Source organism: Antennarius striatus, chromosome 1, assembly GCF_040054535.1.
Source record: "Antennarius striatus isolate MH-2024 chromosome 1, ASM4005453v1, whole genome shotgun sequence".
Lineage (NCBI taxonomy): Eukaryota > Metazoa > Chordata > Actinopteri > Lophiiformes > Antennariidae > Antennarius > Antennarius striatus.
Window position 1 is genome coordinate 26,617,213 of NC_090776.1, and position 27,547 is coordinate 26,644,759.

Consider the following 27,547-nt stretch of genomic DNA (forward strand, 5'->3'; position numbering starts at 1 on the left):
ACAAAGATATTCCCAAGTATATAATATGTGGTATGTATAAAAAGAGATTATCTATTATACTGTGACTGAAAAGTGTGCAGGACTTTCCATGATTAACTCTAGATTTGACTTGCCCATAGAAAACACTCTGGCCAGGAATGGGGTTACATACTTCAGTCAGATAATATACAATGACTATTTCACACCACAGTTTAACAGGCTGTGGGATATTTGCATGTATACAGTACAAGTATGATATTTATTCTAACCTGTTGTACCAGTTGAACAGAAGCCAGTTGACGCCCTCCAGCTGGTAATCCCTGAGGCTGTTGCCATTCCTATACTCCCTCGACTGCTCCCTTTTCTTCCACATATTGGCCGGAGGACGCTCCTAAGTGAGAAATAATTCTAACATGAATTCTACACTGAGGATTATACAAATTCATTCATTCATTCATCTTTGAACTGCTTGTTCTGCTGTTGCGGGTCGCGGGGAGCTAGAGCCTATCCCAGCTGGCTGAGGTCTTGAGGCAGGGGAAACTCCGGGCTCAACGCCAGTGCACCGCGGGATCATATAAATTACATTATAAAAGCATAGATATAAAAACGAGGAATCTTTCCCCACTGAATGTTGAGGTTCTAATATGCAGTAGGCATTTTTAACTCGAAAATCTCTTCAGATAAAACAAAAAGTAATATCCCCATTTTTACAGCAAAAATATAATTGTCTGCTTTTGAAGTGACTGACAGCACCTGATTCTGAATCTCCCCAGTTTGTTCACATCGCTGTGTACATATGTTTAAAGTTTGACTAATGATGCCCATTAATTTCACCATCGCTATATGTTGTGAGTCCAGGAAAAACATATTCCCAGTAAGATTGCAAGACAAAAAAATATACTCATTATTATAAAAGAGAAAAACACAATTTTCTGAAAACGGGAAAACTCCATTATTTACTCTTCAGAATACCAATAAGAAAAGAAAACAAATGGATGACCAGTGTGGGAGCAAATAAGAACAAGGCAGTCAGAGACTGCAACATCCCACAATTTACCCTGACCTACTTTCAGGGTAGGTTAGGGTACCCTGAAGGTATGACTAGTGCATAGACTAGTGCATATGGAGAAGGTCAGTGTGAGTAAGACCACATATCAAAGCCAGTACATATGTAGATCAAAGTACTAGCTTTGATCTATGGTCTTACACAGTCCTTCTCCCTCGTGTTTTTATCTTATCCGGTTTCCTGAGTGTACAAAAGTTAAAATTTGACCGTGACCTACTTTTCTCAAGGTCAAGGTCATCATCTCACTTACATCTCCTTTGCCGCCCGAATTATGTGCTTTTTGTTTCATCTTTCTATCTGCAACAGTTGTGAAGATATTGGTGGACACACGAACGAACGAACGGACGAACGAACGAACGGACTGACGAACGAACGAACGAACACTGACAATCGCAATACATCACCGCTTTGAAGTGGGATGTAAAAATGGAAGTAGAGTGATTAGAGAGGAATGCCAGGTATGTCTCACCACTCTGCGCGAGTCTGGCTTCACTGCCTGCAGCTGCTCAAACTCTTCAATCTTGCTTTGATCGACATCATCCTTTAGTTCCCAGGTGCTGTCCTCATAAGGCAGAGAGCACCACTTCACCAGGTAGTACACCACCTCCTGAATCAGACAGAGCAAAATAAGAACCAAGAAACTAGCACAAGGCCAAACCATGCTTTAATAAATTTAACAAAGGCCGCAAGGAAGCCCATTAGAATGGCCTTGGGCACTCCAACAGTACAAAGACATCACTAGAGCAGAGAATGAGCTGAAAGGCCGAAAAACCACAAAATGAAAAAGAGTAAAACATGTTCAGGCAGGAATACACAACTAAACATACAGATACTGCGAACTGATGTGATTAACAAATGAAAGACTATTCACTTTACCTCTCCCGTGTCTTTGTCCTCACAATACGACACTTCCAGCACTCGGTCTACTTCTACATAGTCTGGGTTAAAGGGCTCCTCTTCCATCTAAGAGGAACAGGAAGAACAACAAGAAGGAAAGAAAGAGAGTAAATGAGAGAATAAACTAAAGTGCCCACTCGCCATCTGGAGTCTGAGATAAGCATCATGGCTGTAACGACTGAGCAAGTAAAACATTCAAATATATGCATCACAGATGTGTCTGCCCACACAAAGGAAACACAGAAAAAAAAATTAACATCCATATAAGCACATAAAATCTGCGTATATGTACTAAAGACACACATGTTCTAAGAGACGACGACTTGAGAAATTGCACATCTGTTGATTGTAAATGTCCAATTATGTATGTACACAAAGAGGTAGTATACAGTTTGTCCACACAGCCTTACATCTGCAAAGATGAGCGCTCTCTGGGCTTGTTTCATCTTGAAACGTTTGATCTTCTGCTGTATCCTCTTGTCCTTCACCAGCTGCTGCTCCGTGGCCCACTCACAGTGCAAGTAGGAGCTGACAAAGCACACACAGTCGCACACACAGTCACACACACAGTCACACGCGCACACACATTTAGACTAAGGTTAAAACAACATCTGTGGCCACCAGGTGTGACTGCAGATTGCAAATGTGATCACAAAATCTTTTATTGAATTTGCTATTTAGAAAGTTATTGGTCTCTTCAGTTGTGTCAAGCACAACTTGACAAGTCAAAAAATAAAATTCCTCCTCTGAAGGTTTTTTTGATGAAGTGTCTGAGTTCAGAGAAGATATATTAAATCAAGTCTGGAATGGCATAAGATAACAACCTTGAAGTGGAATTTTACAACACTAATGGTTTGAATGAAACAGTTGAAAGCAAAAGGATATCACAACTAAAAGAAAAAAACTTACTAGTTTTTGTATTTCACAAATAACTCCTCCACTTCAATCACCACTCCTGGAGAGACCTACAGAGAAGTTTCAAAGAACACAAAAAAATGAAATAAAAATAAACTTACAAAAATAGTACAACGGTTACATTATATAATATCACAAAGCATTGTTTAATGTCCTGTTAAAGTAAAAGGATGTGTTGATAACACCTAAATAATTTCTTTCACTTGATGCTACTGAATACAGTGAATACAAAACCATTACCTCCTTCTTGACGATTCGAGAGGACATGATTTTGTCAACAACTGCAGCATCCTCTTCACTGGGATTCTCCTAAGCGGATATTTAATGCCAAGGGTTAATTGATCAACTCTCGAATATAAAAACGGAATATAAAAACGTATGAACATACTTTATAATAAAAAAAAAAAACTCCACATACTATAGGGTAAAAATTGTGATTAGAAATCAACACAGCATGGTCCACACACAATTGTATGTTGTTGTTTTTTTCTTTACCATGAGAGTAACACAGGTTAGAGGCTGTTGTAGAGTGAGATTTTAATCTCCATCATTCATAACAACAATATGTTTTAAAACGCACTTCTAAGAACATATTCTAAGCAGAGTTGGCACTGCAACTGTCCCCTCTTCAATAAGCAGCAGGTGCATTTGAATGGTTAACTATGGCATGGATTACATAGCTGGTCAGTGTGGTTTGTAAGCCACACTGTAGCATTGAAATGTAGCTCACTTTCTGGAGCACATAGAGCTGTTTTTCTACAAAAAAAGAAGTCTTTTCCCTGTTCTCTAGAGCAATACAAGAGAACAACTTACTACAAAGAGTTGAAGCGCTGGCTCCTTGGATGCTACAGGGTTGGTTTTTTTGGCTTTGACAATAACCTTGACTTCATCATCTGACAGCCTGGCCTCCAGCTCTTCAGCGTATTTCTTCCTCTTCACCTGCCGATTAGATCTCCTCTTCTAAAAATACAAGACACACATTTATATCATCAACAAAAAGCTAAATATTTAGATTAGAATAAATAATTGATTTCCATCAACTGTAATTAAAAAAAAAATCCAATCTAAGTGTCGTAAATTTCAGACTACAAACTCAAATAACTTTGTCAATTTTTTTCAATAAAAAACATACTGTAAAAAGGGTTAAACAAATTATCCATCAACTTTAAAGCAGCAAAAACACGACCTATGAATGACCCAGATTTCAGTGAAGCCAAGGAAAATTCCGGTTAAAATTACGTTAGTCAGAATAAAAACAAAAAAACAAGAGTACTTTAAAATCATGCTTCCTTCCTGTCAGAGTAATCATTTGCGTGGGCTGCTGTATGCTGCATCAATACATGAGCCCCTCCTAAAGATAATATGTAGTTAATTAGGAATAAATGCCACTGATCCAAAGTTAATTAGGTGTGTAGTACAATATCCCCATGGAGATATACGCAAAGCTGAGGCTGACCACCAGCTGGAAAGTCAAGCCTGCACATGCCCTGACAATAGCGCTAAACCCCTGAGGTGACCACACTTCTGTTCTAGTTGTCAGAAATGCTCCTGACTTCTTCCACAGGATCGTCTTGAATGAGTCATCAACAGACTGTTTTAATCAAAGCCAGAGGCTCCATTTAATTAGTAAACTCATATCATAGGGAGTAATCCTGATAGGAAATGAAGGGGAAAAATGGTGAGGTGAAGGAAGAGACAAAGTCCCTTGTCATTCACGCACGTCATTATTAGAATAACATTCATTTGTCATTTCCGCAGTCAGCAAATGAGCCAAGAACACAGGCTTCTGTTAAACTAAGTCACATGCGATCAACCTCAACTACTGTTGTTGATCAAATCACAAAGACCTCAGAAACAATGGGTATAATATTGATGGTGTAATATGATATCATTTTGCTTATGTTGGTTTATTAAACTAACTGAAATAACTGCAAAATAGTGACTTTCCTATTGACTGCAGCAGAGGCGTTTTTTTCAAATGAAAATCTGTTGAATTTAAATGTTCAGGATTGAATATGCAATTGTTGTGCTACATGTGCTGAGCTGATGTTGTGTGTGTCATCAACACAAATATGAATGTGTACTTGAGATAACTAATGCTTGCATGACCTTCATTCAAACCAGAGTCAAACTGAAGTAGTAAGCCGTTGCTCAAGCAGCAGTGTTAACAGTCAGGCCAAGGACACACCACTTCAATCAGTGCACGGTACAAGAATATCAACGGAAAACATCCATTTGCTTTTTTTAAAGGAGGTGAAACACCACAGGTAATGAGAACAATCCCTCTGAATGAAGGAGGTATAAAAGTTATAAATCAAATGAAGCCAATTCCTTTATAAAATCCAAATGTTGCAACTCAGCTGAGGAGAAATATTTTCAATTGGTAAGTGAAAATGTGACCTTAACAGTGCGTATATAAGTGTGCGTGAATTTTGACTATGTGCAAGATCTTACCGAGTCTATATCTTTAGGATTGTGTCGAGAGGGCGGGTCATCATCTGTCTCCTCCTCCTCCGAAGAATCCGGCTTTCGTTTTTTCTTCTTCCCGATCTTAATGACAATTTTCCTATGGAAAAAAAAACAAAACACAAACCACAATGAGATAAAGGCCTGAAGAACGAAAACCTGTTCCACATGCGCATGCTAATATTTACTATAAGCGTGCATTTAGGAGCCCTTTGAGTTGTTGAATATATAACAGACAGCTCAGAAAGAAGAAGGAAAACAAAGCAAGTGTTTATTGAAAAACAGTGTTGGCCTGGTTCTGTACCTACTCTTATGTACAAAAGGACACATTACAAACAGCTTATAGTTTAAAAAAAAAAAAAACCCTTCTCAACACAAGACTCAGACAAAATAAACATTCATAATTGTTAAAATAAAACTAAAAATATATATGATCAGACACCATTGTAGTTCATGAAATAAATAGCAGCAAATTTAATTTTTTTGCGTCCTTTAATAGGATTAGCTTATACTGTATCTTCAACCAACAGATCTTGTGGCTCTGTGTGGGGGGGTCTACAAAATATAAATATAGAACTGCATCCGTATCGATGTACTGTGTCATCAATGCTGTACATACTGAACAGGTATGAAAGCACATTGTCAAGCTAAACTGAAAGTAATGAGGAAAAACCTTTCATTTGTCCACATGCCAAAGCTTTGCATTCCTTTCTTGTGCACTTTAGCATGTGTTTATGGCTTTTGTCACATTAGCTCAACTAATGTTTTTGACTCCAGTTTTATCACATCTAGATATTAATATGTTGTTTATGCACACATGGTCTTGTGGTACTGACTAAGACTGCCCACTTAATTTAGACTTAAAAGAACACTATCCATTGCTAAGTGGGAAAAAATTGAAAGAGATGCTCAGTCTATTGAAGGACTGCAAACTACTCTGCAAACTTTCTCTGCAAACTCAACTCTTTGTCTGCACAATAAGAATGTTCAAACAATATATTTGGTTTTGTTACTTGCCTTTCAATAGGAAAACAAAACTATATGGGTAAATAAAAGTATCAGCCTGTGTTATCATATAGGCCAAAGCAGACAAAGCCATCAGAGTACATGTGTCTTGCGAAAAATAATACCTAGACCACCTAAAAAACATTTACAACCAATTCCTGCAGGTTTGCATCAGCATTGTAGATGTAAGTAAAACAAGAGGTCATTGATTCGTGCATTGCAGTCCGCAGACATAGTTGCAGCAGTAGATGATTTTCTGTCACCAGCTCTGAAGACAACAACAAAGCGTGGACCCACTGAAGTATGACAGTAAATACTGTATTTGTGCTTACTGACATGTTCACAGTGGAATTAATAGAATAGATAAAGGAATTCACTGCAGTAATATCCTAAAGCACCAACCTTACCACTAGATTTAGACCACTGTATTTTCATTATAAATTAGCAAGTATTTTCACCTTCAAGCTACATTAACCTGTTTATTGCCATGGCCTAATGTACCAAGACCAACTGCTGGAATGTATCTGGAGCTCAAATAGAAGCCGACTGCACACTGAATAGATGCTAGCTGATACTTTTCACCAGCACTTCGTCCTCCCTCTCTTTTTCCACACAGCTACATATTATGTCTGTGACCTTTACCCATATATTCTCACACCTCATATTCAGCCACTTCCTATCTTGTGCCTCTCTGCATATACTGCATTATCACTTGGAAGCCACAGGCGAAAAATCTATGGCTTGGTGTGATGTTAATAGGAAAGCTAAAATACAACACTGCTGTTATTAAGACACAAGTCTGCATCCTCCCTCTCTCACTCTCTAACATGCTTACATACGCATTAAACATATGCAGAGGCTTCATACTGTACACCACACACAAGTACAAAAAATAAAAATCACCGGCACATTCTGACTGTAGCATGGGAGGGTTTTGTCTGTTGTCAGACGGATGTCCCCAGTGGATGTAGTGATACAACAAATTCAACATTCCTCCGAAAAAGATGCATCACAAAATTAGAAAAAAGTTAATTAAAAGATAAAACAGATATTACTGTGGACAGTACGGAAGAAGGCGCAGAAGAAGCTGAGTGAAATCCAGCAAAAATCCAAACATTTCTACCGCACGGCTAAATGTCAGCACCCCAGACAAAATGCAGCTTACAAAAAAATCTGTGTGCAGAAGGCTCTGTCAGCATGGTGCAGTGTCCACAGGAGAATATATGAAATAAAGGCAAAGAAAACTATTGGGTTAAAAGCAAAAGGGGGGGAAAAATGTATTACAGTGCGCCCTCATGCAATCACACATCAACATTCGCGACTTCACCTAATCGCAAATTTTTGGTAGGTAGTCACTTGATACCGTATGAGCAACAACGGCATCCAGAAATGTGCTCCGGTCTGTGAGTCTCGGATTGAAGTGAGACACAAAAGTGCTTTAAACAGTCGATAAGAGTGTGGGGAAAGGTAATACAGATAGAAGGTGGTGTAATATCAGTATACCGTAAATAATAAGACAAATAGTTTGTCGCTTTATCGCAGAATCTTTAATTGCGTGTGGTTCCTGGAACACATTAACCGGGAGGAATGAGGGCACCCTGTACATCTTTCTTCATTTCTTAAATTGTTTTTTTAAGAATGACCACCAGGCGGTAACATTTTGATAAAAAATATTTGTAAGTTTCCTGTTTTAACCTTTTTCCTGAAACAGTTATGATGTCGTTATTAGTAAAATTGTTAAAATTAACAGTTTGTTTAATTTTTATATTGTACTACTGGCAACACTAAATCCTTGCGTATGCGGTTTCTACCGTATATTCTGTTATTACTTTTGGGATGCATAGACGTCATGTTGGGATGCAAAATTTTCATTGAAGCGCATTCCAGGGATGCACTACTTTCTTGAGCAAAAATGAACTCTGCACATAGTACTAATCAGAATAAATTCAGTCAGACAGATGGGCAAGATAATGGGAAAATTTACGTTACCAGATTGTAATGAAATTATGGCTGATTTATAGAGCCAATAGTACAAACCCTAATTTCTTTAATGGACTCGCCCATGTATTTGCAATCTGACATAGGCTTAGAAAAGATTGAGAGAAAGAAGAACAAAGCTGACTGAGTACAGGAACATATCATCACTGATTTCCATCTTAAAAAAGACAATATGGTTGCAATTTCTCTGGATCGTGAATTATTTGTTAACAGAATTGTCTGTATAATTTAAAAAAAACAAAAACAAAAACAAAAAACCATCAAGCATTCCTAGTTAAAGCCAGACGTTTTAATAAGTTATAATAGTTTTAACCAAGGAAGTACTTCGATGACAACAGCATGTGATTATGGGAGCCACTTGATTTTTTTTTATGTGGTGGATTCTGTCTGTTTGAGCCTTTTTTTTACCAGGACAGATATTATCATTTGAACTGACTAAGCTAACTCAAACAAAGCATTACATTTTAAATATCAGTGTTTCTCTGATGTTCTCAGCAGACACAGGATGCATGGGTGAGCACCATCAGTGCCATCCAAACCACTGCTAACATTAGCTCAGCAGGTTTATCCATCCATCCCTCCATCCCTCCATCCATCCATCCATTCATTTTCAACACCTGCTTCTTCTGCCGTCGCAGGTTGGGGGATGGGTACACTCTGGGCACTTTGAGCAGATTTATCTATTTTCCAATGACTGACATGATCCAGTTACACGATGTGTTTAAAAATGACGAACATCTAATAGATAACTTGGGAAACTAAGAATGAAACTAAGTGAAAATGTTTTTAATGTTCATACAATATTTGTCCATATCAGCAGCAACACCTGCTCAGTCAGGTTTCAACAATTCAAAAAAAATCTAGCTTTCCCAACTAGGCTTCAATACATAAAACATGCTCATTTAGACCGCATGATATCTGTATCAAAGATGCAAATACCCAAACACACACAGCTATTGTCATTATACGGTTCTTCTTCTATTGTGAGATCTGAAAGCAGTCCACTGCCAAACAGATGTCCATTCTTTCTAAACCTGCTGGATGACATTCCATTCCATAAATCCTCCTGACAATGGCATTTTATGGTTGTAATGCAACAGGCCCTTGGGGGTGTTTTTGGCAATGTGGGTGGTAATGTTCAGGGTGACATCAGTTCCTGTGAAAACACACCAGTCTATGTCCAATGATGGCATGAATGGCTGAGAAAAAAAAATGTGCAAAGTCAGAGTGACACAATGAAAAAAAAAAAGTCTCAGAAATAGAAAAACAAACATTATCAACCAGCTGAATTGGACAAACACAATGTTCTTCCTTTACCCAATAAGACCTGGCTGGAACACAGGCTTTGCAGAATAACAGAGTCAAATTATCAAGTAGCAGCTCAGTGGCTAATAGCATGTAACAAGGGAAAAGCATTTCTGTTTCCCACACAAAAAGAAAAAAACTAGAGCTTTGGAAGAAGACACGCAAGGGATGTGAAATCATCGGTTGAGACAGCACAGACAGAAAACAGTGACGGTAATATAGAAACTGTTATATATGATATGCAATCAATAACAACACACATACATAAGTATAAAAACACACTAAGCCACACAATAATTACAACCCTGAGCTGCAGTCGATTCACAGGACCACCCAACAGTTTATTTACACCGTTGTTTGCCTGAATGGCCTCCACATAAGCTAATCCAACGGCAAGCAGGTAATGTCCATGATTGAAGAAAGCAGCCACAGCTACTCTTACTTTGCTTACAGTTTACTCAACAATTTTGAATAACGGTGATAGAGACAATCTGAAAATTCAAGTCTGCATAAAAAAGTCTGAATAAAAAATGATGTTTTGTAATCCTAAATAAGTAAGGGTAGTCTAAACCATGCAGTTAACGTCACCCTACCACTCAAATAAAACTGCTGTCTAAGTCTCTTGTTTGTGAAGGTAATAAAATTGTTTAGGAAATCTAGTACCAATAGTAAACTATAAAAAAGTCCACTGCTGCATTATGCATCATGAGGACACTTGATGTTCTTAAGGACTTCCTGTTGCTCCTGTCTTACAGGTGTCAAAGTTTGAACCTGAAATAAAAACCCACATTTTGTGGAACTATTCATGAGATGTGAAATGATCATCTTTATATCCATTTAACATCCACTGTAGTTATTTCCAGTAAATGAATAGGAAGCTGTGATGCGTTTGCTTTTCTATAAATACATCAGTAAATGACACGAAGAGAGGGATCAGAGTGTTGATAATACTTATGTGTGAGTGGGAATCTGGAATTCATTTCATTCATTATTTTGATATTGATTAGAAATAACACTAGCACTTTAATATGATAACGTTTTTGCATGGAAAAATATGTTTAATAATATACACACTAAAAGTGGCTTTACGAATCTTGTATAAAATATAAATGTAACAAATACCACACTACTGTAATCATATTTCAGCTCTCACTCCTCTCCTGAGAAGCTGTTCTTATTCCAATTTCACTTTCCCATCATCTTTTTTCATGGCTGTTAACTTAGATTTATTATCACTTGGAAGACTCTGGTTGCACTGATGTCTGTAACCTATGGACAGGAAAGTTACTTTTCTTCCTCCCCAGTAAGATTTAAAAAAGGTCATCCTCTAGACATAATCTTGCATCTCTAATAAAACTACAGCTGGCCCTGATCTGACATTATAGAGTGATTCACGATGATAGGCTATCACAAGCATTTTCCTGAAAGTAATTGCCTAGTTGCTGTTTGAGACTGCCTTACTTGGTTTCCATCCTCCAACTGGTCCATATAACCTCCATCCCTTGTCCCCCAGTGTTGGCCTGCCCTACTTGGCATGATGCCACTGGGGGTGTGTGTGTGTGTAGCTTGAAATTATAATGGAAGCAATGGTAGTGCTTTGTCGGCTAAAGCTGCACAGTGGTGAGTCTCAGAGCAACCCCCCCCCATCACCTTTTGAGAGCATGTACCTCAGAAAATCTTGAAAACTGCTGCGTATTTGTGTGCGTGTGTGTGGTCATATTTCTCATCCTGAGGGGCTTATTGAGACAGTAGTGCTGGTTCTTGACAGGAAATCCCCTTTCTTATGAATGGACGGCTATAATCTCAGTGCCACACAACAACAACTGGAAACAGTAGTTACAGCACCACTGAACATCCTCTAAAAAGACAAATACTGTATCAGCACCGTCCATACAGCTACAAAGGGGATTTCTGCCTTATTCAGCATACACACACACACACACACACACACACACACACACTCACAAGGACGCGTATATCTGCAGGACGGACTTAAAAAAAAGACAGGCAACACTGACCCACAAACACGTTAAATGTCGCATATGTGAATGTGCACACACAGGACATCTGCAAGGGATTAACTATAAGAAAATAGTCAATTAAAAATGGCATTAGCTCTTAATGAAAGAGAGAAAAGAGATTAGACTGCTTGCAGGCAAAGCAGTGAAATATGAACAGCTATATGCTGCTGCATATACACGACTTAAACCTCCATTTTCTATCATGTAATTGATCTCACAAGCACCATTTTGTTTGATATTTTCCTGCAACCCTGCTGCTTTGTACTCATTTCAGAGCATGCCTGCTTAACACAAAACATTGGATGCACAGCTTTGAGCTCATTGGAAGAACCAAATTTATATGAGGGAAAAAAAATGTAAAGGAGGAGGGGGAGGGTGAAAGAAGAAAGGAATGAGCAGCACGGTGCTTTCATCAGATGATTACATGAGGTTATTTTTTAGGAGGAAGGCTGTCTAAAAAAGCAAACTCCAGTCTGCAGAGAGTCATCTCCAGGGCAGATTTTCTTGATAAAATATTTTCATAGATGTTGTACCTATAGGGCAGACTTCATATCAAACATAAAATTTGTCACTCCTTTCGGTTCTTCTGTTAAAGAAATTTGTGAAAAACAAAAGCATTCTGCTTTGGTTTTGCTGAAATTTTCAGGTGAACAACTGTCTTATATACTTGTAAAGCAAAAACATTTGAACATGACTTTATTTTACTGGATTTAAAACCACATCTCCAACTGTTAATCTGTGGTATAAAGAAATCTTTGAAGAGAGATTATGAGCTAAATTTGTTCAAGGGCCACAATTTGTAATGTGCATTTATTGAGTATGACGGTTGGATATTGTTGAACGTTTTATGTAGTAAACATCCATCCCATTCATTTCGTCTTCAGCCATGTTTCCGCTTTGGGGGTCACGGGTCTGCCGAAGTCAATCCCAGCAGGCTATGGTCAAAAGTTTGGGTATAAGATGCCAGCTCATTGCAGTGCCACATGAAAGAAAAGCAAACACACACACACACACACACACACACACACGCACAAACTCAAACCTACGGACAAGTTGGTGTGTATTTCACCTAAGCTGTATGTTTTTGGAGGTGGAACAAAATCAGAGAACCTGGAATGACCCCACACAGACACAAGGAGAACATACAATCTTCCCACACAAAGGAATAAAGCCTGGAACCTTCTAGCTGTAAGGCGGTAAGTGCAACCCACTGCGCCACCATCCCTCTCCACGCAGTAAACATTTCTGTATTAATTTATCTCAAAATGTACAAACTTATTAAGAACACGAGAAAAACATAATCTACTAATGCTGCTGTCAGACGTCCACAACCGAAGCAGTTGTTGGTGAACAGAAAAAAACAACCTGACCAATTTATGATCTACTGTGTTAAGTGAAAGAACTAAGTCATGGTCCACTATACAGCGCGCCCTTGCGCATCAACACTCGTTACTTCACCTCATTGCGGATTTTTGGTAGGCAGTCACGTGATACCGTATCCGAATTCTATTGGCTGACGGCAACCAGAAGTGCTCTACGTTCCGTGAGTCTCTGACTTACGTGAGACACAAAAGTGCTTTAAACAGTCGATAAGAGTGTGGGAAAAGGTAATACAGATAGAAGGTTGGTTAATATTAGTATGGGGAGGGTTCATAAACGTTTAAATTACCGTAAATAATAAGATAAGTAGTTTGTTGCTCTATCGCGGAATTCGTTAATCGCATGTGGTTCCTGGAACGCATTAACCGCGAGAAGCGAGGGCCCACTGTAATATTTTTTAAAAAAATACTTCAAGAATAATTACAATGGTTGGCCAATGAGAATCAAGCCCAGTGCTGTTTAATGCATCTCACAGGTGATTCTCCAACTCCACTGTTACCTCCTGTGGTTCAGCCAGTGCACAGCTGTCAGTCGCAGGGGGTGACCAACCTGAGAACCAGGCGATTTAATGGTGGACCCAGAGAGTAAAGAGGACAGAGCTGGAATATAATCAGATCCTGCAGAAGAGTGAATTACAAGTTAGAGGCTATTTGGATCATCTCCAGGGTTTTGCAAGTTAATTCACGGTCAGGGCCTCTTCTGGTGGGTAGTTATGTTAGCTGCACGCATTTTTTGAATTCATTAATCTTCTGTAGGTCAGAAGGGAAGCTTTGGCTTGCCAGAAAAGCCCACAGGCCACAAGTTAACTATCACTGCTTTATAGTTTTGCCCATGGAGTGTTGATCTTAGTCTTGAAGGGGAAGGAGAGGGTTATTGATAAGCTACGGGTGCTATTCTAAACTACCAGCCAAAATACATTTCAGACATTAGCTTTTTGACCTCAACGCTTTCCAATGTCCTCTGAAATACCCATGTGATATATGTGAATTACAGCTGCTTGATTGACCAAAAATCTGAATTATAACATTAGTTGTTGGTTTTGTTTTTTCTTAGAATTGAGACCACACTTTTCTGACACAATCTTGCACTGATAAATTTTCTTCCCCACACACACATTTGAAATGCTTCTTCTTAAGAAGCTTTTCATGACACACCATGTGAATCACATGGTATAAAGCCACACTGTCATAGGCTAAGCAGCTACGTTGGTGACACATTTGGATTTTCTAGACAAATTGCATATAGGATGCAGCTTCTGAATTAAAATGCAAAAGAAATGAGACTGCATGTACCTCAGTACTAATATTGGAAATAAACCTGCAGCCTAAATTAATTTGAGTATGTGTTTTTTTGCAATCCACCAGTCAAAGCAACTGGTGCACCCATTCTTTAATCTGCTGTCATTTGTGTTTCTCTTCAGTCAGAAAGATTTTCAATATGTTAATTTAATTCCTAACCTGCTTAGCAAAATAAATCAGAAACCACTTGCAACTCAATGAACTGATGGTTCTGGAAGAAAACCATGACTTGACTGGACACACAGACCCTTTGGTACACAGACAACTAGGGTAAATGGTCTTATGATAGGCACAATTCCTTTAAGAAGGGTCAGGTCTAATTGAAAACCGAGGTTACTCAAGACACTAAATGGATGCACAACCTCAAGCTTTGTGAAGACACGTCTGCCCACTCTCTCGATGTAGCAAAGACTCAAATAATGATTTAGAGAATATGTGTCAAACTCAAAGCCTGCGGGCCAAATGTGGCCCGCCACATCCTTTTATGTGGCCCGCAAGACCAGAAAAGTTCAGAGTGTCTAAAAATAAATAGGCAAAAGCGTGCTTTGACCAAAAAATAAATTTTTTGGGTCAAAGCACATTTTAAGTTCGACAAAAAACAATTTAAACAAAGTTAATGTCCTAACTTCTGTATGGTGTTATTTTTCTTTATTCACTTGGATAGTTTAATCCTTGATTGATGGGGTTGTGTGTTTCATAAACTGACAAATTAAAACGATTTAAGTTACAACATAGTAAAAAAAACAAAAAAAAATTCTATGCAACTGTAATGTTTGTAACTTGAATAAGTAATACATTCAGTTATTTAACATTAAGGAGTAGTGACATTTATTTTACATTCAGTTACATTTGTAAGTAACGTCGGTCCCTTTGAGGACAGCCATTATGCTGATGAGGCCCTTGGTGAAAATAAGTCTGACACCCCTGTTTTAGAGGAAGGTTAGTACCTCTTCAGCCAGGATGCATTAATATTTCATGGGAAGATCCTAAGTGGTGCCTGCATAGGAGCAGGAATTTCCTCTGGTATGAATCATTTTCTTGAACTTCTCATCATCCTGGATGAATTCTCTATCGCATCAAATTAGTAACTTGACACCTATACCCATTTGTAGGTGTATAGACAGACATTCCTACATTTTAGCAGATGAGCAAACACCAGAACATGACTTATGGCTTGTTGACTTAAGCCAAATAGAGTCAAGCGGATGCCATCATTATGTGCACTGCCAACGCTCCATTCCCGACTTATGCAGGTTTCTCTCCACTCCCTAAAGTTAATACTGAAGTTATTGACTACAGGGCCTTAAAAGCATAGATGTGCAGTTCAAAGTGCATTGAGCTGAATAAGACTGGACTGAAGGTAATGTAGGCATACCCTTTTGAGTGATCAGTTTTAACTTACTCAATGTCGTTTATTCTGCTAGGCTAGAAAGTACATCTCAAGTTCTCTCACAGGAGTTACATCTGATCCTTACAGTATTTTCTGCAAACTAAAACATGACCATTTGTTCTGAAAGGGGTAGAACACGGTAGTTTTATTTACTTTCTTTGACCCTTTTGTTCTTTTACAGCATAAAAATATCCAAAGACTAGAAAATAGAAAAGAAAATCAGACACTCTGAGCATGTCAACTGGTGCCCAGGCAATCAGTATATTACGTTTTAACCCTCATGTTTACATTGCGACATTGTGACTTATCATGATGTAGCTCATGATTCCAGGCCTGCACATGCCTGTCTGAGGGAAAACGTCTTTAGAAGAACACAACACAAGCTGGTTTGTACTTTAGGTTGTGATCATTTATAATAATGTAATGAAAGTGTACATTGCCCAATAGTTAGTATATTTTTCTGAAACAACACTGTCATCAAGAGAAAAATTTATGTTGGCTATTTAGGCCTCAGATGGTTAAATAACTCTCCTCCACACTGTCTGTTCAGTATTGTGCTATAAACATTTGCCAGCATTACACCTCACATGAAATATTCACACACTCCTACACCCCTCTTCACATACACATTAAGAGCCATACATCATTTACCACAGTTGCACAAGGGGCCAACTACACAACTTTTCACAATAAAATAGGAGTTATATAGTAGGTGCTGTGGCATCAACTGGTAATCCCCGCAGTCACATCTGAAAGAATTGTGAAACGATTGTCAAGAACAAATTTATGGAATCACTGGAGATGAAGTCAAAACAAGATAAACTACAGGGTCACATTCTAATGTGTCAATATTCCCTTTTGAGCAGATATGTCTAACAATATTTATCAAAACTGCATCAAGAGCAGCCAGTTCTGTTTTCTGTTGACTGGTGCAGAGTCCTTGTCTTCTTTTCCTTTCGGCCTTTCCCTTCAGGGGTCGCCACAGCGAATCAATTGCCTCCATCTAGCCATGTCCTTTGCATCCTCTTCTCTCACACCAACCACCTTCATGTCCTCCCTTATTACATCCATAAACCTCCTCTTTGGTCTTCCTCTAGGCCTCCTGCCTGGCAGTTCAAAACTCAGCATCCCTCTACCAATATATTCACTATCTCTCCTCTGGACATGTCCAAACCATCTCAGTCTGGCCTCTCTGACTTTATCTCCAAAACCTCTAACATGTGCTGTCCCTCTGATGTACTCATTCCTGATCCTATCCATCCTGGTCACTCCCAGAGAGAACCTCAGCATATTCATCTCTGCTACCTCCAGCTCTGTCTCCTGTCTTTTCCTCAGTGACACTGTCTCTAGACCAAACAACATCGCTGGTCTCACCACAGTTTTGTACACCTTTCCTTTCATTTTAGCTGAAACTCTTCTATCATACATCACAGCTGACACTTTCCTCCACCCGTTCCATCCTGCCTGTACATGATTCTTCACCTCTTTTCCACACTCTCCATTGCTCTGGACTGTTGACACTATGTACTTAAAATCCTCCACCTTCTTGATCTCTTCTCCCTGTAACCTCACTCTTCTACTTGGGTCCCTCTCATTCACACACATGTACTCTGTCTTACTGCGGCTAACCTTCATTCCTCTCCTTTCCAGGACAAACCTCCAGCTCTCTAACTTCTCCTCCACCTCTTCCGTGCTCTCACTACAGATCACAATGTCATCTGCAAACATCATAGTCCACGGAGATTCCTGTCTAACCTCATCTGTCAGCCTGTCCATCACCATAGAGAACAAGAAGGGGCTCAGAGCTGCAGAGTCCTTGTGATCTTAAATAAATATTAATAATGGAAAAATTGGGGGGCAGGGGATGGTTTATTGAACATTGACCAAATTATATTTTAAATGTATATCACTTCAAGGGAAAGTACCTACAAACACGAATGCATATGTAAAACAGGTACATCATAACTTTAACAGCGTTTTACGACTTCAAATTCATCTTTCTTCTGAGCAGGCTATAAATGGGATGCTAAAACATAAGCAGTAGCGCAGTAGCACTGTAACACAACCAAATGGCTGGCTGTTTTGAAAAACTAATCTACAACAAGTTCAGAAAAGCCCATATCAAATTTTCTGTAATGCTTTGCCATAGTTGTCTCACCAGAATAAATCAGTTTCATGCTAGAATGTTTGATGCAATGAATGCTTTAAAAGATTGACTGAGACTTTGTAAGGCTCCTTCTGTGGCTGTGTTGCATGCATTTTTATCGGAAGCCTTTTCTGCTTGTAAGCCAATTATGGTCACACATATTTAAAATGGAATACACAGCATGTAACACATTTCAATGTGATGAGCAATGATTTTGAATGGCCACATACTGAAGAAGATAATTTGTCAGCTGTCCTTGAAAACTAACACATCTTTCCATTAATTAAATGCTGATGGTTTATTCAACTGACATTGCGATGGAAAAGGTGGTTAAGAGGAGACTGATGAGTACAGCTAAGCTTTCTAATTTCCAATATGTGCTGCCTACCAGTTAAACTTGATCAAACTGGCCTTTTATTTATGATCATAACTGAGCCTCTGTGAGGACACTGAATTAACAATCATTATTAATCAACAAAACAGCAACAAGGCCTGAGTTCCTCATTGTGTTACCAAGCGAGTGCATCCTCCTAAAACTGGGAAGTATTAGTGAACATATCACAGAAATAATTTCCTTCATTAACCAAACACAAACACTCACAAGTTTCTCATTTTCATTTATATAAAAACTAAAGGCAAAATCTTTTATCTAGCTTTTCTCTCTCTACCCAGGTCATCTGGTTATGAATCAATACCGCTAACAGTCAGATATCCCTATCCTTACATCTGAATCAGCTGATATTTCAATACCATATGGTGGGTTGGCTTATAGCTACACAGGATATGAGTTAAACAGAGGAATGGGAGGCAAACGGCAGTAACTCTAAATCAGTAAGACATCCCTGTACCCTCCACCACTCTGTCACATGTAAATGTGGCCTTTGTTAGCTCCTCCCATTTCTTTGCTGACGACTGAGCCAGGTTTATTGCTATGGTGGCACTAAATTCTGCTGAACTTTGAGCTTCCTTCTTGACAACCAATGGGATAAAAATGTTTTGACAGTGAAACAGCAAAATCAACTGTATGATAAAGTTAAATCAGGCAAAGAGAAAGTAACAACATGCTTCTGTGTAATAAATGCAACACACATGTACAATATAAGAAAACTATATATTGTTTAAAATGAACATCCTCATTATCCAAGTTTTGTAGAGTTTTGATTCTTATCTTTAACCCGGTATAATTAAATTTGGATTCTGAAAAGAATTCTTTCAGAGAGACAACATGTAAGTTGTGATTTTGGTTGCTTTCATTCATTATTTAATGGTAGCAAATGTGGCCTCCTACAAATTTAAGAATTAGAATCATACCATCTCATATGAAAACATAAATCTATCAAATATAGAGTCAAATGAAAAAGTATTTGAGACTATCAATAACAAGTTTGACAGGTACTTAAATATTGGATCAGTATGCCTTAAGTTATGCACATCATCTAAATGAAAAATGGATCCAGATGACAGTCAGAGACTCTGCTTTGTTGGATTATTTTATCTGTTTTCAGACTGTGAGAAACGCAAACTGGAAGTGAAGGCTGTTTCAATAAAAATACATGTGACTTAAAGAAAGTTGCTTAATTTAAGATGCAACTGATTACATTGATATGGGTCTGCCCAAATGTAATGCCCAAATGTAATTTCCCTGCGGGGATTAATAAAGTGTACTTCTTCTTCTTCTTCTTCAAGATGCGCTGACGATGTGTCAGGGGTATACCCCACCTCTAGCCCGTTGCATGCTGGGATAGGCTACAACAACACTACTGACCCGCAATGCGGGAAGCGACTGTAGATGAGAAGATTACAGTTGTCTCTTCTGCAAGAAAGTTGATGGATGGATGACACGGGTATATTACACATTATTTTTATTATTTGTTAAAAATCTATTTCTGGAGATGCCTTTGAATTGAGCCACACACCAACGTTTTGATGTGGACACTACTGGCAAGTGAGGATCTTCTTTCATCACACAGATAGATGCTGACACATTTCAATTGGATGATGTTCATTATTGTACACATCTGTACGGGGTACTTTCTTCAGCCAAGGTTCCATTGAACTCCAACACTTAAAAGAAGGCAAATCCTCTGGTACAAAATACCATTTGATATACATTATTTGTTAAATTTCAATCTATAATTGCCATTTGAGGTCATTTAAATGCCATTACTGCTCTAAATATGAAAATACTATTCCCCATCACTTAGCTCCAACAGGGGGGCAATCCCCTCAATACTTTTAAAATTAAATAACAGGCAGGTTGTGAAAGAGTTTTCTTACGGGAAGCATAGAGTCTCTATGCTTCCCGTTGCAATTTAGGCTGCAACTTTCAACCTAAATTGTCTACAGCCTAAGATGCTTGCAAACGTCCCCGTGCAAATGAATTCATTATGCGTTTGTTAACTGATCAGAAATTCGCAGCGAGGTGGATAACAGAAACAAGAAATGATGCATCGATAGAGGAAAGACCGTGTTCAGTGTGTTCATTTGGTCTTATATTTGCTGGTGTATTTTAACATGACGTGAAACCTTAATCGATGGGGTGATACTGCTATGCTGCTCGGCGTGGGTTGCGGCAGACGTTGCAGCGTGCAGTTGTTAATAAGTCAAATGTTCATATCTTGAGGACTACTGTACCAGTATAAAACATTTTATCAAGAGATTGATAAGTTGCATCAATAATTAAGTTTATGGCTGTCTTTTCACTGTGTTAAATGTTTACCTTTGAGTAGGTGGACCTTTTAAAGCTCATCTTGATTATTTCAACAGTGTGTATTTCAGCAGTTTACTGAATAGCATTGTGTAGAGTGACTACGTACCCGATCTTGGCCTTCTGCTTGGGCTTAGACGAGGGTACAATGCAGGCCTTCCTACAAGCCTTCTCTTTGAGCCTTGCCTTGCCGTTTCCTTTGTGCTCACGGTCACGGTGGGTCTTATACTGCGAGGACGAGCTGGGAAAGCTCTCAGGGCTCATAACTCTGGGAATGTTCTTTTCTCCGCGCTGCCGGGCTTTAGCAATAGCCTCTGATATTATCCTGTTTGCCTTTTCCTGCTTTTCCTGTAAATTTGATTCCATCTGATGATGCGTCCTCCGTGGTGTCCTCTTTTCTGATGAGGAGCCGTATGAAGAAGAAGAAGATGAGGAAGAAGAGGAAGACGAGGAGCTGCTCTTCATTGGGGGACTGAGAACTCGCAGCTGGTTGTTGGGACCGTTGCCATTCTTTCGAGGCTAGGAAAAGAGATAAAAATAAAGACAATGGTAATCCACAGTCAGAGTAAAGATCCTCTTAAAAGGAAAATATACAGTGGTAAAAACATATTGTAATTGATTTTAGATGACACTAAGCCAAACAGATGGTGCTATATGGGCAAAGAAGAACCTGTGAGATAAACACCTAATATATAAAGATAAGACCTTTAAAGCAGAGTTAAGAGGCTGAAACATACACTGCCTGGCCAAAAAAAAAAAGTCGCCATCAAAAACAGTCACACCCTCTCATATTTTGTTGGACTGCATTTAGCTTTGATTACAACATGCATTAACTGGGATATTGTTTTGATGAGTTAATACAATATCACAAGAGTTATATGCTGGTGCCTTTGGAGAAGAAATAATCCATTGATGGAATAACCTGGTCATTCAGTATATTCAGGTAATCAGCTGATCGCATTCTTTGAACACACACTGTTGCTGAACCTAGACTTAGGCATATTCCAAGATGACAATGTCAGGATTTATTGGGCTAAAATTGTGAGGGAGAGGTTCAGGGAGCATGAGACATCATTTTCATACATGGATTTTCCACCACAGAGTCCAGACCTCAAACTCATTGAGATTCTTTGGTAGAAGAATCTCAATGAGTGCTGGAGATGGCTTTACATTGTGGTCAGACCCCATCTTCATAAATGCAAGATCTTGATGAAAAATATGAAAAAAATATCGCAACACTGGATGGAAATAAATCTTGTGATATTGCATTAACTCATCAAAACAATATCCCAGTTAATGCATGCTGTAATCAAAGCTAAATGCAGTCCAACACAATTTGAGAGGGTGTGACTTTTTTTGGTGGCGACTTTTTTTTTTTTGGCCAGGCAGTGTATGTTGACAATAGTATAATTTTAGAAGATTCCCTTATAAAGAAGAAAATGTTCAGTCTGCATTAGATCAGTTTAAGGACATTGACAACTTTTCTGCTAATTAAGTATATCCAACAAACTACAGTAACTTGCTAATTTCCTCATAGTCACATATCCATACCAGAAAATATTTTCTAGCTGTGTTTGACATCAACTGCATCCACCTGCTAAAGTTGGTCTTTATCTGTGACAACATGAAGATGAAGAAAATGAAGACGGTGCTAGCACATTGAGATACCATTTCAATGTACAATAAGTAGGGGGGGTTATCAAATATGGAACAGGAGCTATAGTAAACCACTGCAAACCCTTAATGAAATTACTATATCCCATGATGCAGAAATCACCATGCGATGATGATAGTACTTGTCGACTGCAAGTACTACTCATTCCGAAAAACACAACCTTCTGGGGGCTGTGAGAACCGCAGAAGCTGTTGCTGGCCCCATCTCAGATATTGGTGGCAGACGTGGGTCTATCTGACTCAACACGGAGCTTGTTTCAACTTTGAGCTTCTTATGTAAAATCTATCCACAGACCTTCAGCATGACAAAGGCCAACGTTTCCCTAGGGGAATTATTTAGATCAGGTGGAGAGGACTGTGAAACTCTGAAACCAAATGACATAAAAACTCTGAGCCTCATGCAAACGACAATCTTTCAAGTCAGTTACACCATGAAGAGGTATTGTAAACAGTGACTCAATGTAGCCGGTTACAGCAAGCCCTACAGACATAAATAATCCAGCTTGGCTGATACATGATAATTTATGAATAATAGATGTGTGATGGTGGTTTATGCCTACACAAGCACCTTGTGGAGAGCCTTGAGTCCAACAGGAAGGTAACCCAGAAATGGATGACCTAATCTAAAAATGCACTGCGTCTGCCTGTGGAGCCCAGGCGCGGTCAGTCGCTTATTTTCCCACCCAGCCAGCTAAATAAAGAGAATAAGATTGAACCTCTCCAACACATGGGGAGGGGGAGAGAGGGAGAGAGAAATAAGCCAGCCATGTATTTGGAAGAAGGGGGGAAAAACTGTACACACACACACACAAACACAAGAGACGCATTATGATTTTCACGTGAGCAATGCTGCTAAGGCTATTAGGAAGAAATTTACTGGATCATGCTGGAATGTTCTTATACAAGTAAATTGTATAAGAAAAAAAAAAAGAGAAAAAAAAAAGAAAAAAAGAGGGGGAGGGGTTGAAAGTACTGCTTAAGAGCAGAAGAACATGAAAGAACGAGTATAAGGAAGAAAAAAAATACATACAGCCTACCAGAGAGAAAGAGAGAGAGGGGGGGGAATAGATAAAATGCACCAAAACTGAGGGCACTGCAGCTGTGTAATACATCTATAAATAACTGAAATTACAGCCTGCCAGCGCTGCAGTGATTTCAATCTCTTTCTCGTCCCACAAAAACGCTCAGGTCAATTACAGCCCATGAAAATGTACAGTAAGATCCAACTGGGTCGGCCAGCTTTACCCTTCATTCCCCACATGGAGTGAGCTCCCTGGTGACTGACAGGTTCAACACATGGAGGACACACACACTGATGGGCACACACACACACACACACACACACACACACACACACACACACACACACATACACAACAAGCACTGTACATAAACTAAAGCGCCAGGCAGTTTAGAGACGTCAAGGGATGTATGGAGCAATCGGGCGGTGGGGGCGGGGTACAGAAGCCCTACGAAAGCCGTGCGCCTTGATAAGGTCTCGCTCAGCAAAGTAAATGAGTGTAGAGGAAAGGAAAATAAAGCAGCAATGAGTTCAAGATGGCGGCAGTGCAGCATGAGCCAGTAGCAGAGAAGGTTGTTCAGTTCCTGTCAGCCCCTCCTCCCCCCTCGTCCCTCCTCCCACCCTGTTCTCAGAGCAGCTCACTTACCCTTCCTCTTGGCCTCTTCACTGTAGACATGGTGGTTTTGTTTTTTTTTTTTGTTTTTTTCTTCCTCTTTCCTCCCCCTCTCCTACCGGCTAACAAAAGCCTTGCCCTTTCGCCGGGTTTTCTCTCTCTGATCGTTCACGCTTTCGCTTGGAAAACAAATTCACTCTTTTCTTTTTGCTTTCAACAGTCGTTTTCTCTCACCTCTTCCTAGAAAACCGCGTGTCCCCCCCCTCCCCTCCCTCTCTCTCTCTCTCTCTCTCTCTCCTAGTTCACCTCCCCTCCTCCTCTCCGGTCAGCTCGTCTTCCTCAGGCAGTGCAAGAGTGCTGGAGCCGTTCGTCTCCTCCTCCCCCAGCGGGCAGGGCTCAAGAGGAGCGCATGGGAGCTCTCTCTCTCTCTCTCTCTCTCTCTCTCTCTCTCTCTCTCTTCCTCCCACCCTCACTCCTCTCTTCACAGGGTGATGAGGGAGCAGCTCTGTGGGCAGTAGAGGAGGTGAGTGGCAGTCCAGGAAGCTCTCATTCTGCCTCCATGTGTCTCTTCGTTGTCGTCCGGCTTCACCCAAGTCTCCCTCGCTCTCTCAGTGCATGTGTGTCAGAGTTGCCTTCCCCTGCCTCCTCTCTCCTCCCCTCTCATTGATTCCTCTTTCCGCCTGCTTTTTTCTCATGCACACGCTTTTACCTCTCTTGTCTTTTTTTTTCCCCCTCTTATTTCTTGGTCGTTCTTGTCTCTTTCTGCTCTGCCGTTTCCACTTTAGTGCCTCTCCTCGTCTTCTTCACCGGCCAGGATAAGGTATGTTACTCCTTTAATTACACAAAAAGGCTTTTTTGTGTTTGCTTCCCTGCTTGTTTGGCCAGTTGATTTTTCCTCCTTTTTTTTTTGTACCCCACTTGTCTATTTTCTCCTTCTCCCTCGCTGCCCTCCTCTCTCCCTGGCTGGGGTGTGTGAGGTAAGGTTGAGACTCTGGCAGGCAGAGCGGCGGAAAATGAAAGCACAAAGCAGCAAAATGCATCAGCATGAATATTAGAGATGTCGTTAAACCCAGACTCGTTTTTTTCTCTCACTCTCTCTCTCTCTCTCTCTCTCTCTCTCCCTGTCATGCACTCGCTCGTTCTCTCGCTCTCTCTCTTTGTAAGGAAGTAGGCCAGCAGATGGTGCTAGCAGTTATTACATTAACTTTCACAACTTAACCCCCAACATACTGGATTTCACCCACACTACAGACTGTCGACATGTGGGTTACCGTCAGTGCTGCTGATTTATTTATGGAACGGGATCATACAGAATTTCTAGATGAGCAAATGGATAAACTTCCAAAGGGCTAAGAATAAATTCCTAATAAAAGAGTAGAGAAACTAACAGATGTTGATGCAAACTCAATTCCATTGCAAGGTCAAAGCCTGGTCACAATGCAATGATTCTTCAGCTGTGGTTCAGTCAGAAGAGTACATTCCATTGTCTTTTCCCAAATATATTTACTTGATCTTCAATGAAAACTTCCAGAAGTCAGATAAAGACAACTCCAGAATCGGTCTGCTTTCCAGCCGTTGCGAAACTACAACATGCAACAGATGGGCATCTTCATGTATGTTGTCCCACATGTTTTCACCATGATTCATTCAGGTTATACAAACATGGACACCCCCAATGTGAAGAAGGCTGAAGCAGTCCATGCCAAGACAACACTAAAAAAACAAGTGTAATGTAGAAGCCAAGCACAGATAGAGCAAGGAAACTTGAGAATGTGGACAAAAGACAAACACTTTATTTAATCACAAAGACTAATCTTAATCTATAGCGTAGTTTATCAGTAGAGCGTGCAGACAAATTAATCTGCATTATATCCTTTATGGATGGCCTGTATCATCAATGTGCTGCATTATGGTGTTATTATAATGATGGAGTAGTTGTGGGTCACAACTGTTGTCCACATCCAGGACCTGCCTCTCCTTCGTCATCTCCTTGCAGCTTTCATGCATAAATTATGTGCTATTGACCTTGTAATTACTGTGGCTGCTCTGACATATAGAATGTTACTGTTCAAGAATTTTGGTTGTCAACAAATAAAAATAACTGTATTAGAACAATAGCAATATTCAAAGATGGGAATGTTACACCTACACATCTGCTGTTGCATAATGACTATGGAATGTCGATGTGATTGTAAATTTAAGTTGCTAATAAAGACTGCAGACGTGTAATATCATGACGTTGGTGAGGGAATCTGAGATCTATTACTTACATTTAGCCACTGGAAAGAATTACAACATTTATCTCTTGTCTTTTCAGGAATATCCTTGGAAAGGAAAGCACCTTTGTTCAGCACGCAGTGAATTCAAGCAGCTCTTAGCATGGCTGTCTTTCACTGCTTCTGGGTCACTCCTTCTGGAAGGAACCTTTCTAAGCCAAACATACTCATCGACTCTAACCTTGGGGAAAATAAAAATCCAAAAGGAAAAAAACTGAGATGTGTTCAAAACATTTTCCTGTGCACCCTTCAGGGGACTCTTGACTGAATTATACAGGGACCATGTGCACCCAGTGTCACATGGTACTAACATTTATGCAGACACACATGGCTGGCTTTGCGCCAGGTGAAGAGCACAGCAGTGCTGGATCAAGCCTGAACTACCAAAATGACACTAAATCTATTTCTATTCCTTATTTACTGCAAGATCTCAGGTTGTTTTCAGCACCTTTTTACTTTTCACGCTGCTGCGCACAACGTTGTGTTTGCTGATTGTGAATACTCTTATGACCACATCAATTCAACAAACACAGCATTTCAAAACACAAAGGCACACTGGTGAAACTCATTTTAAGAGATTAGCTGCAACAAGTAAGTTATTGCGAGGGATCTTCCACAATGTCTTCAAAAAACAAAATGTGTTGTGAGTGCTGGTTACAAGACTGCAAAACTAAATAATGATATGTGTAAGCGTCCAACTACAATAGTATTGACATGAGTCTCAGTCGAGATGGGGGAGGTTACACAATCAGTGGAAGAACCAGTATGCTTGTGACATTCTTTCACTTTGCGTGTGTGTGTTTTGTTTTATTTTTCAGCATCCTGTGTTCCATAGAGGCTAACGTGCACACGACAATGGCTGTCCTGTCCAAATGTGCGGAGAAGCAGGAATCCGATCAACCGGCCAGGCTAGCTAGGGCCTTGGAGTTTGGACTCAGAGGCAGACCATGCAGGCTTCGAAAGTGCTGATCAACAATGTCCTCCCCAATTTAAACAAATCATCTGTCCAATAATTATCAACAAGGTCAAATCGGGGGGGGGGGGGTTATTGACTAGAACTACACAACAGTGAGATGGGCATTAAATCTCATTTAAGGCCTGTTTTAGTAAAAGAAAAAAAAAATGTAATATCTGAATCACTAAAGTAACGTGTTAACAGCTAAAAAAGTCAAATGACTGATGGTTATCTTAGACAAGACATAATGGAGCTTTAAAGGTTTGGTTCCATAGGACATGATAATTACTCATTTTTTGTCTTGATTGTTACGTCTAGTTTATGAGCCAACACATCAACAACACAACATACAACATTATTCAGTGATCACATGGCACAGAGCCCCAAATCCATGGCAACTAAACAGTTAATATGCAAATAAGCTTTGCAGTTCTG

The 27,547-nt window shown here is 39.6% G+C and overlaps 1 protein-coding gene and 1 long non-coding RNA gene across 5 annotated transcripts in view; one reads left to right on the forward strand and one right to left on the reverse strand.

Moving 5' to 3' along the window:
* The window catches only part of chd9 (chromodomain helicase DNA binding protein 9), a 77,103-nt gene that overhangs the window by 26,296 nt on the left and 23,260 nt on the right, over positions 1-27,547 (reverse strand). For 3 of the 4 annotated variants that reach the window (XM_068319871.1, XM_068319862.1, XM_068319887.1), the window contains exons 3-11: positions 20,683-21,092; positions 5,312-5,423; positions 3,671-3,817; positions 3,098-3,166; positions 2,852-2,907; positions 2,353-2,470; positions 1,922-2,008; positions 1,515-1,652; positions 249-370 (exon numbers count right to left, since the gene is read on the reverse strand). In XM_068319871.1, the coding sequence (XP_068175972.1) occupies positions 249-370; positions 1,515-1,652; positions 1,922-2,008; positions 2,353-2,470; positions 2,852-2,907; positions 3,098-3,166; positions 3,671-3,817; positions 5,312-5,423; positions 20,683-21,092 (1,259 nt within the window). Of the gene's footprint in view, positions 1-248; positions 371-1,514; positions 1,653-1,921; positions 2,009-2,352; positions 2,471-2,851; positions 2,908-3,097; positions 3,167-3,670; positions 3,818-5,311; positions 5,424-20,682; positions 21,093-23,914; positions 24,039-27,547 lie in introns of those variants that run through there. The other variant, XM_068319880.1, reaches the window with a different exon arrangement.
* LOC137599160 (uncharacterized) lies at positions 24,218-27,195 on the forward strand. The gene is made up of 3 exons (XR_011036753.1): positions 24,218-24,701; positions 26,199-26,748; positions 26,976-27,195. It is a non-coding gene; the product is annotated as an uncharacterized lncRNA (long non-coding RNA).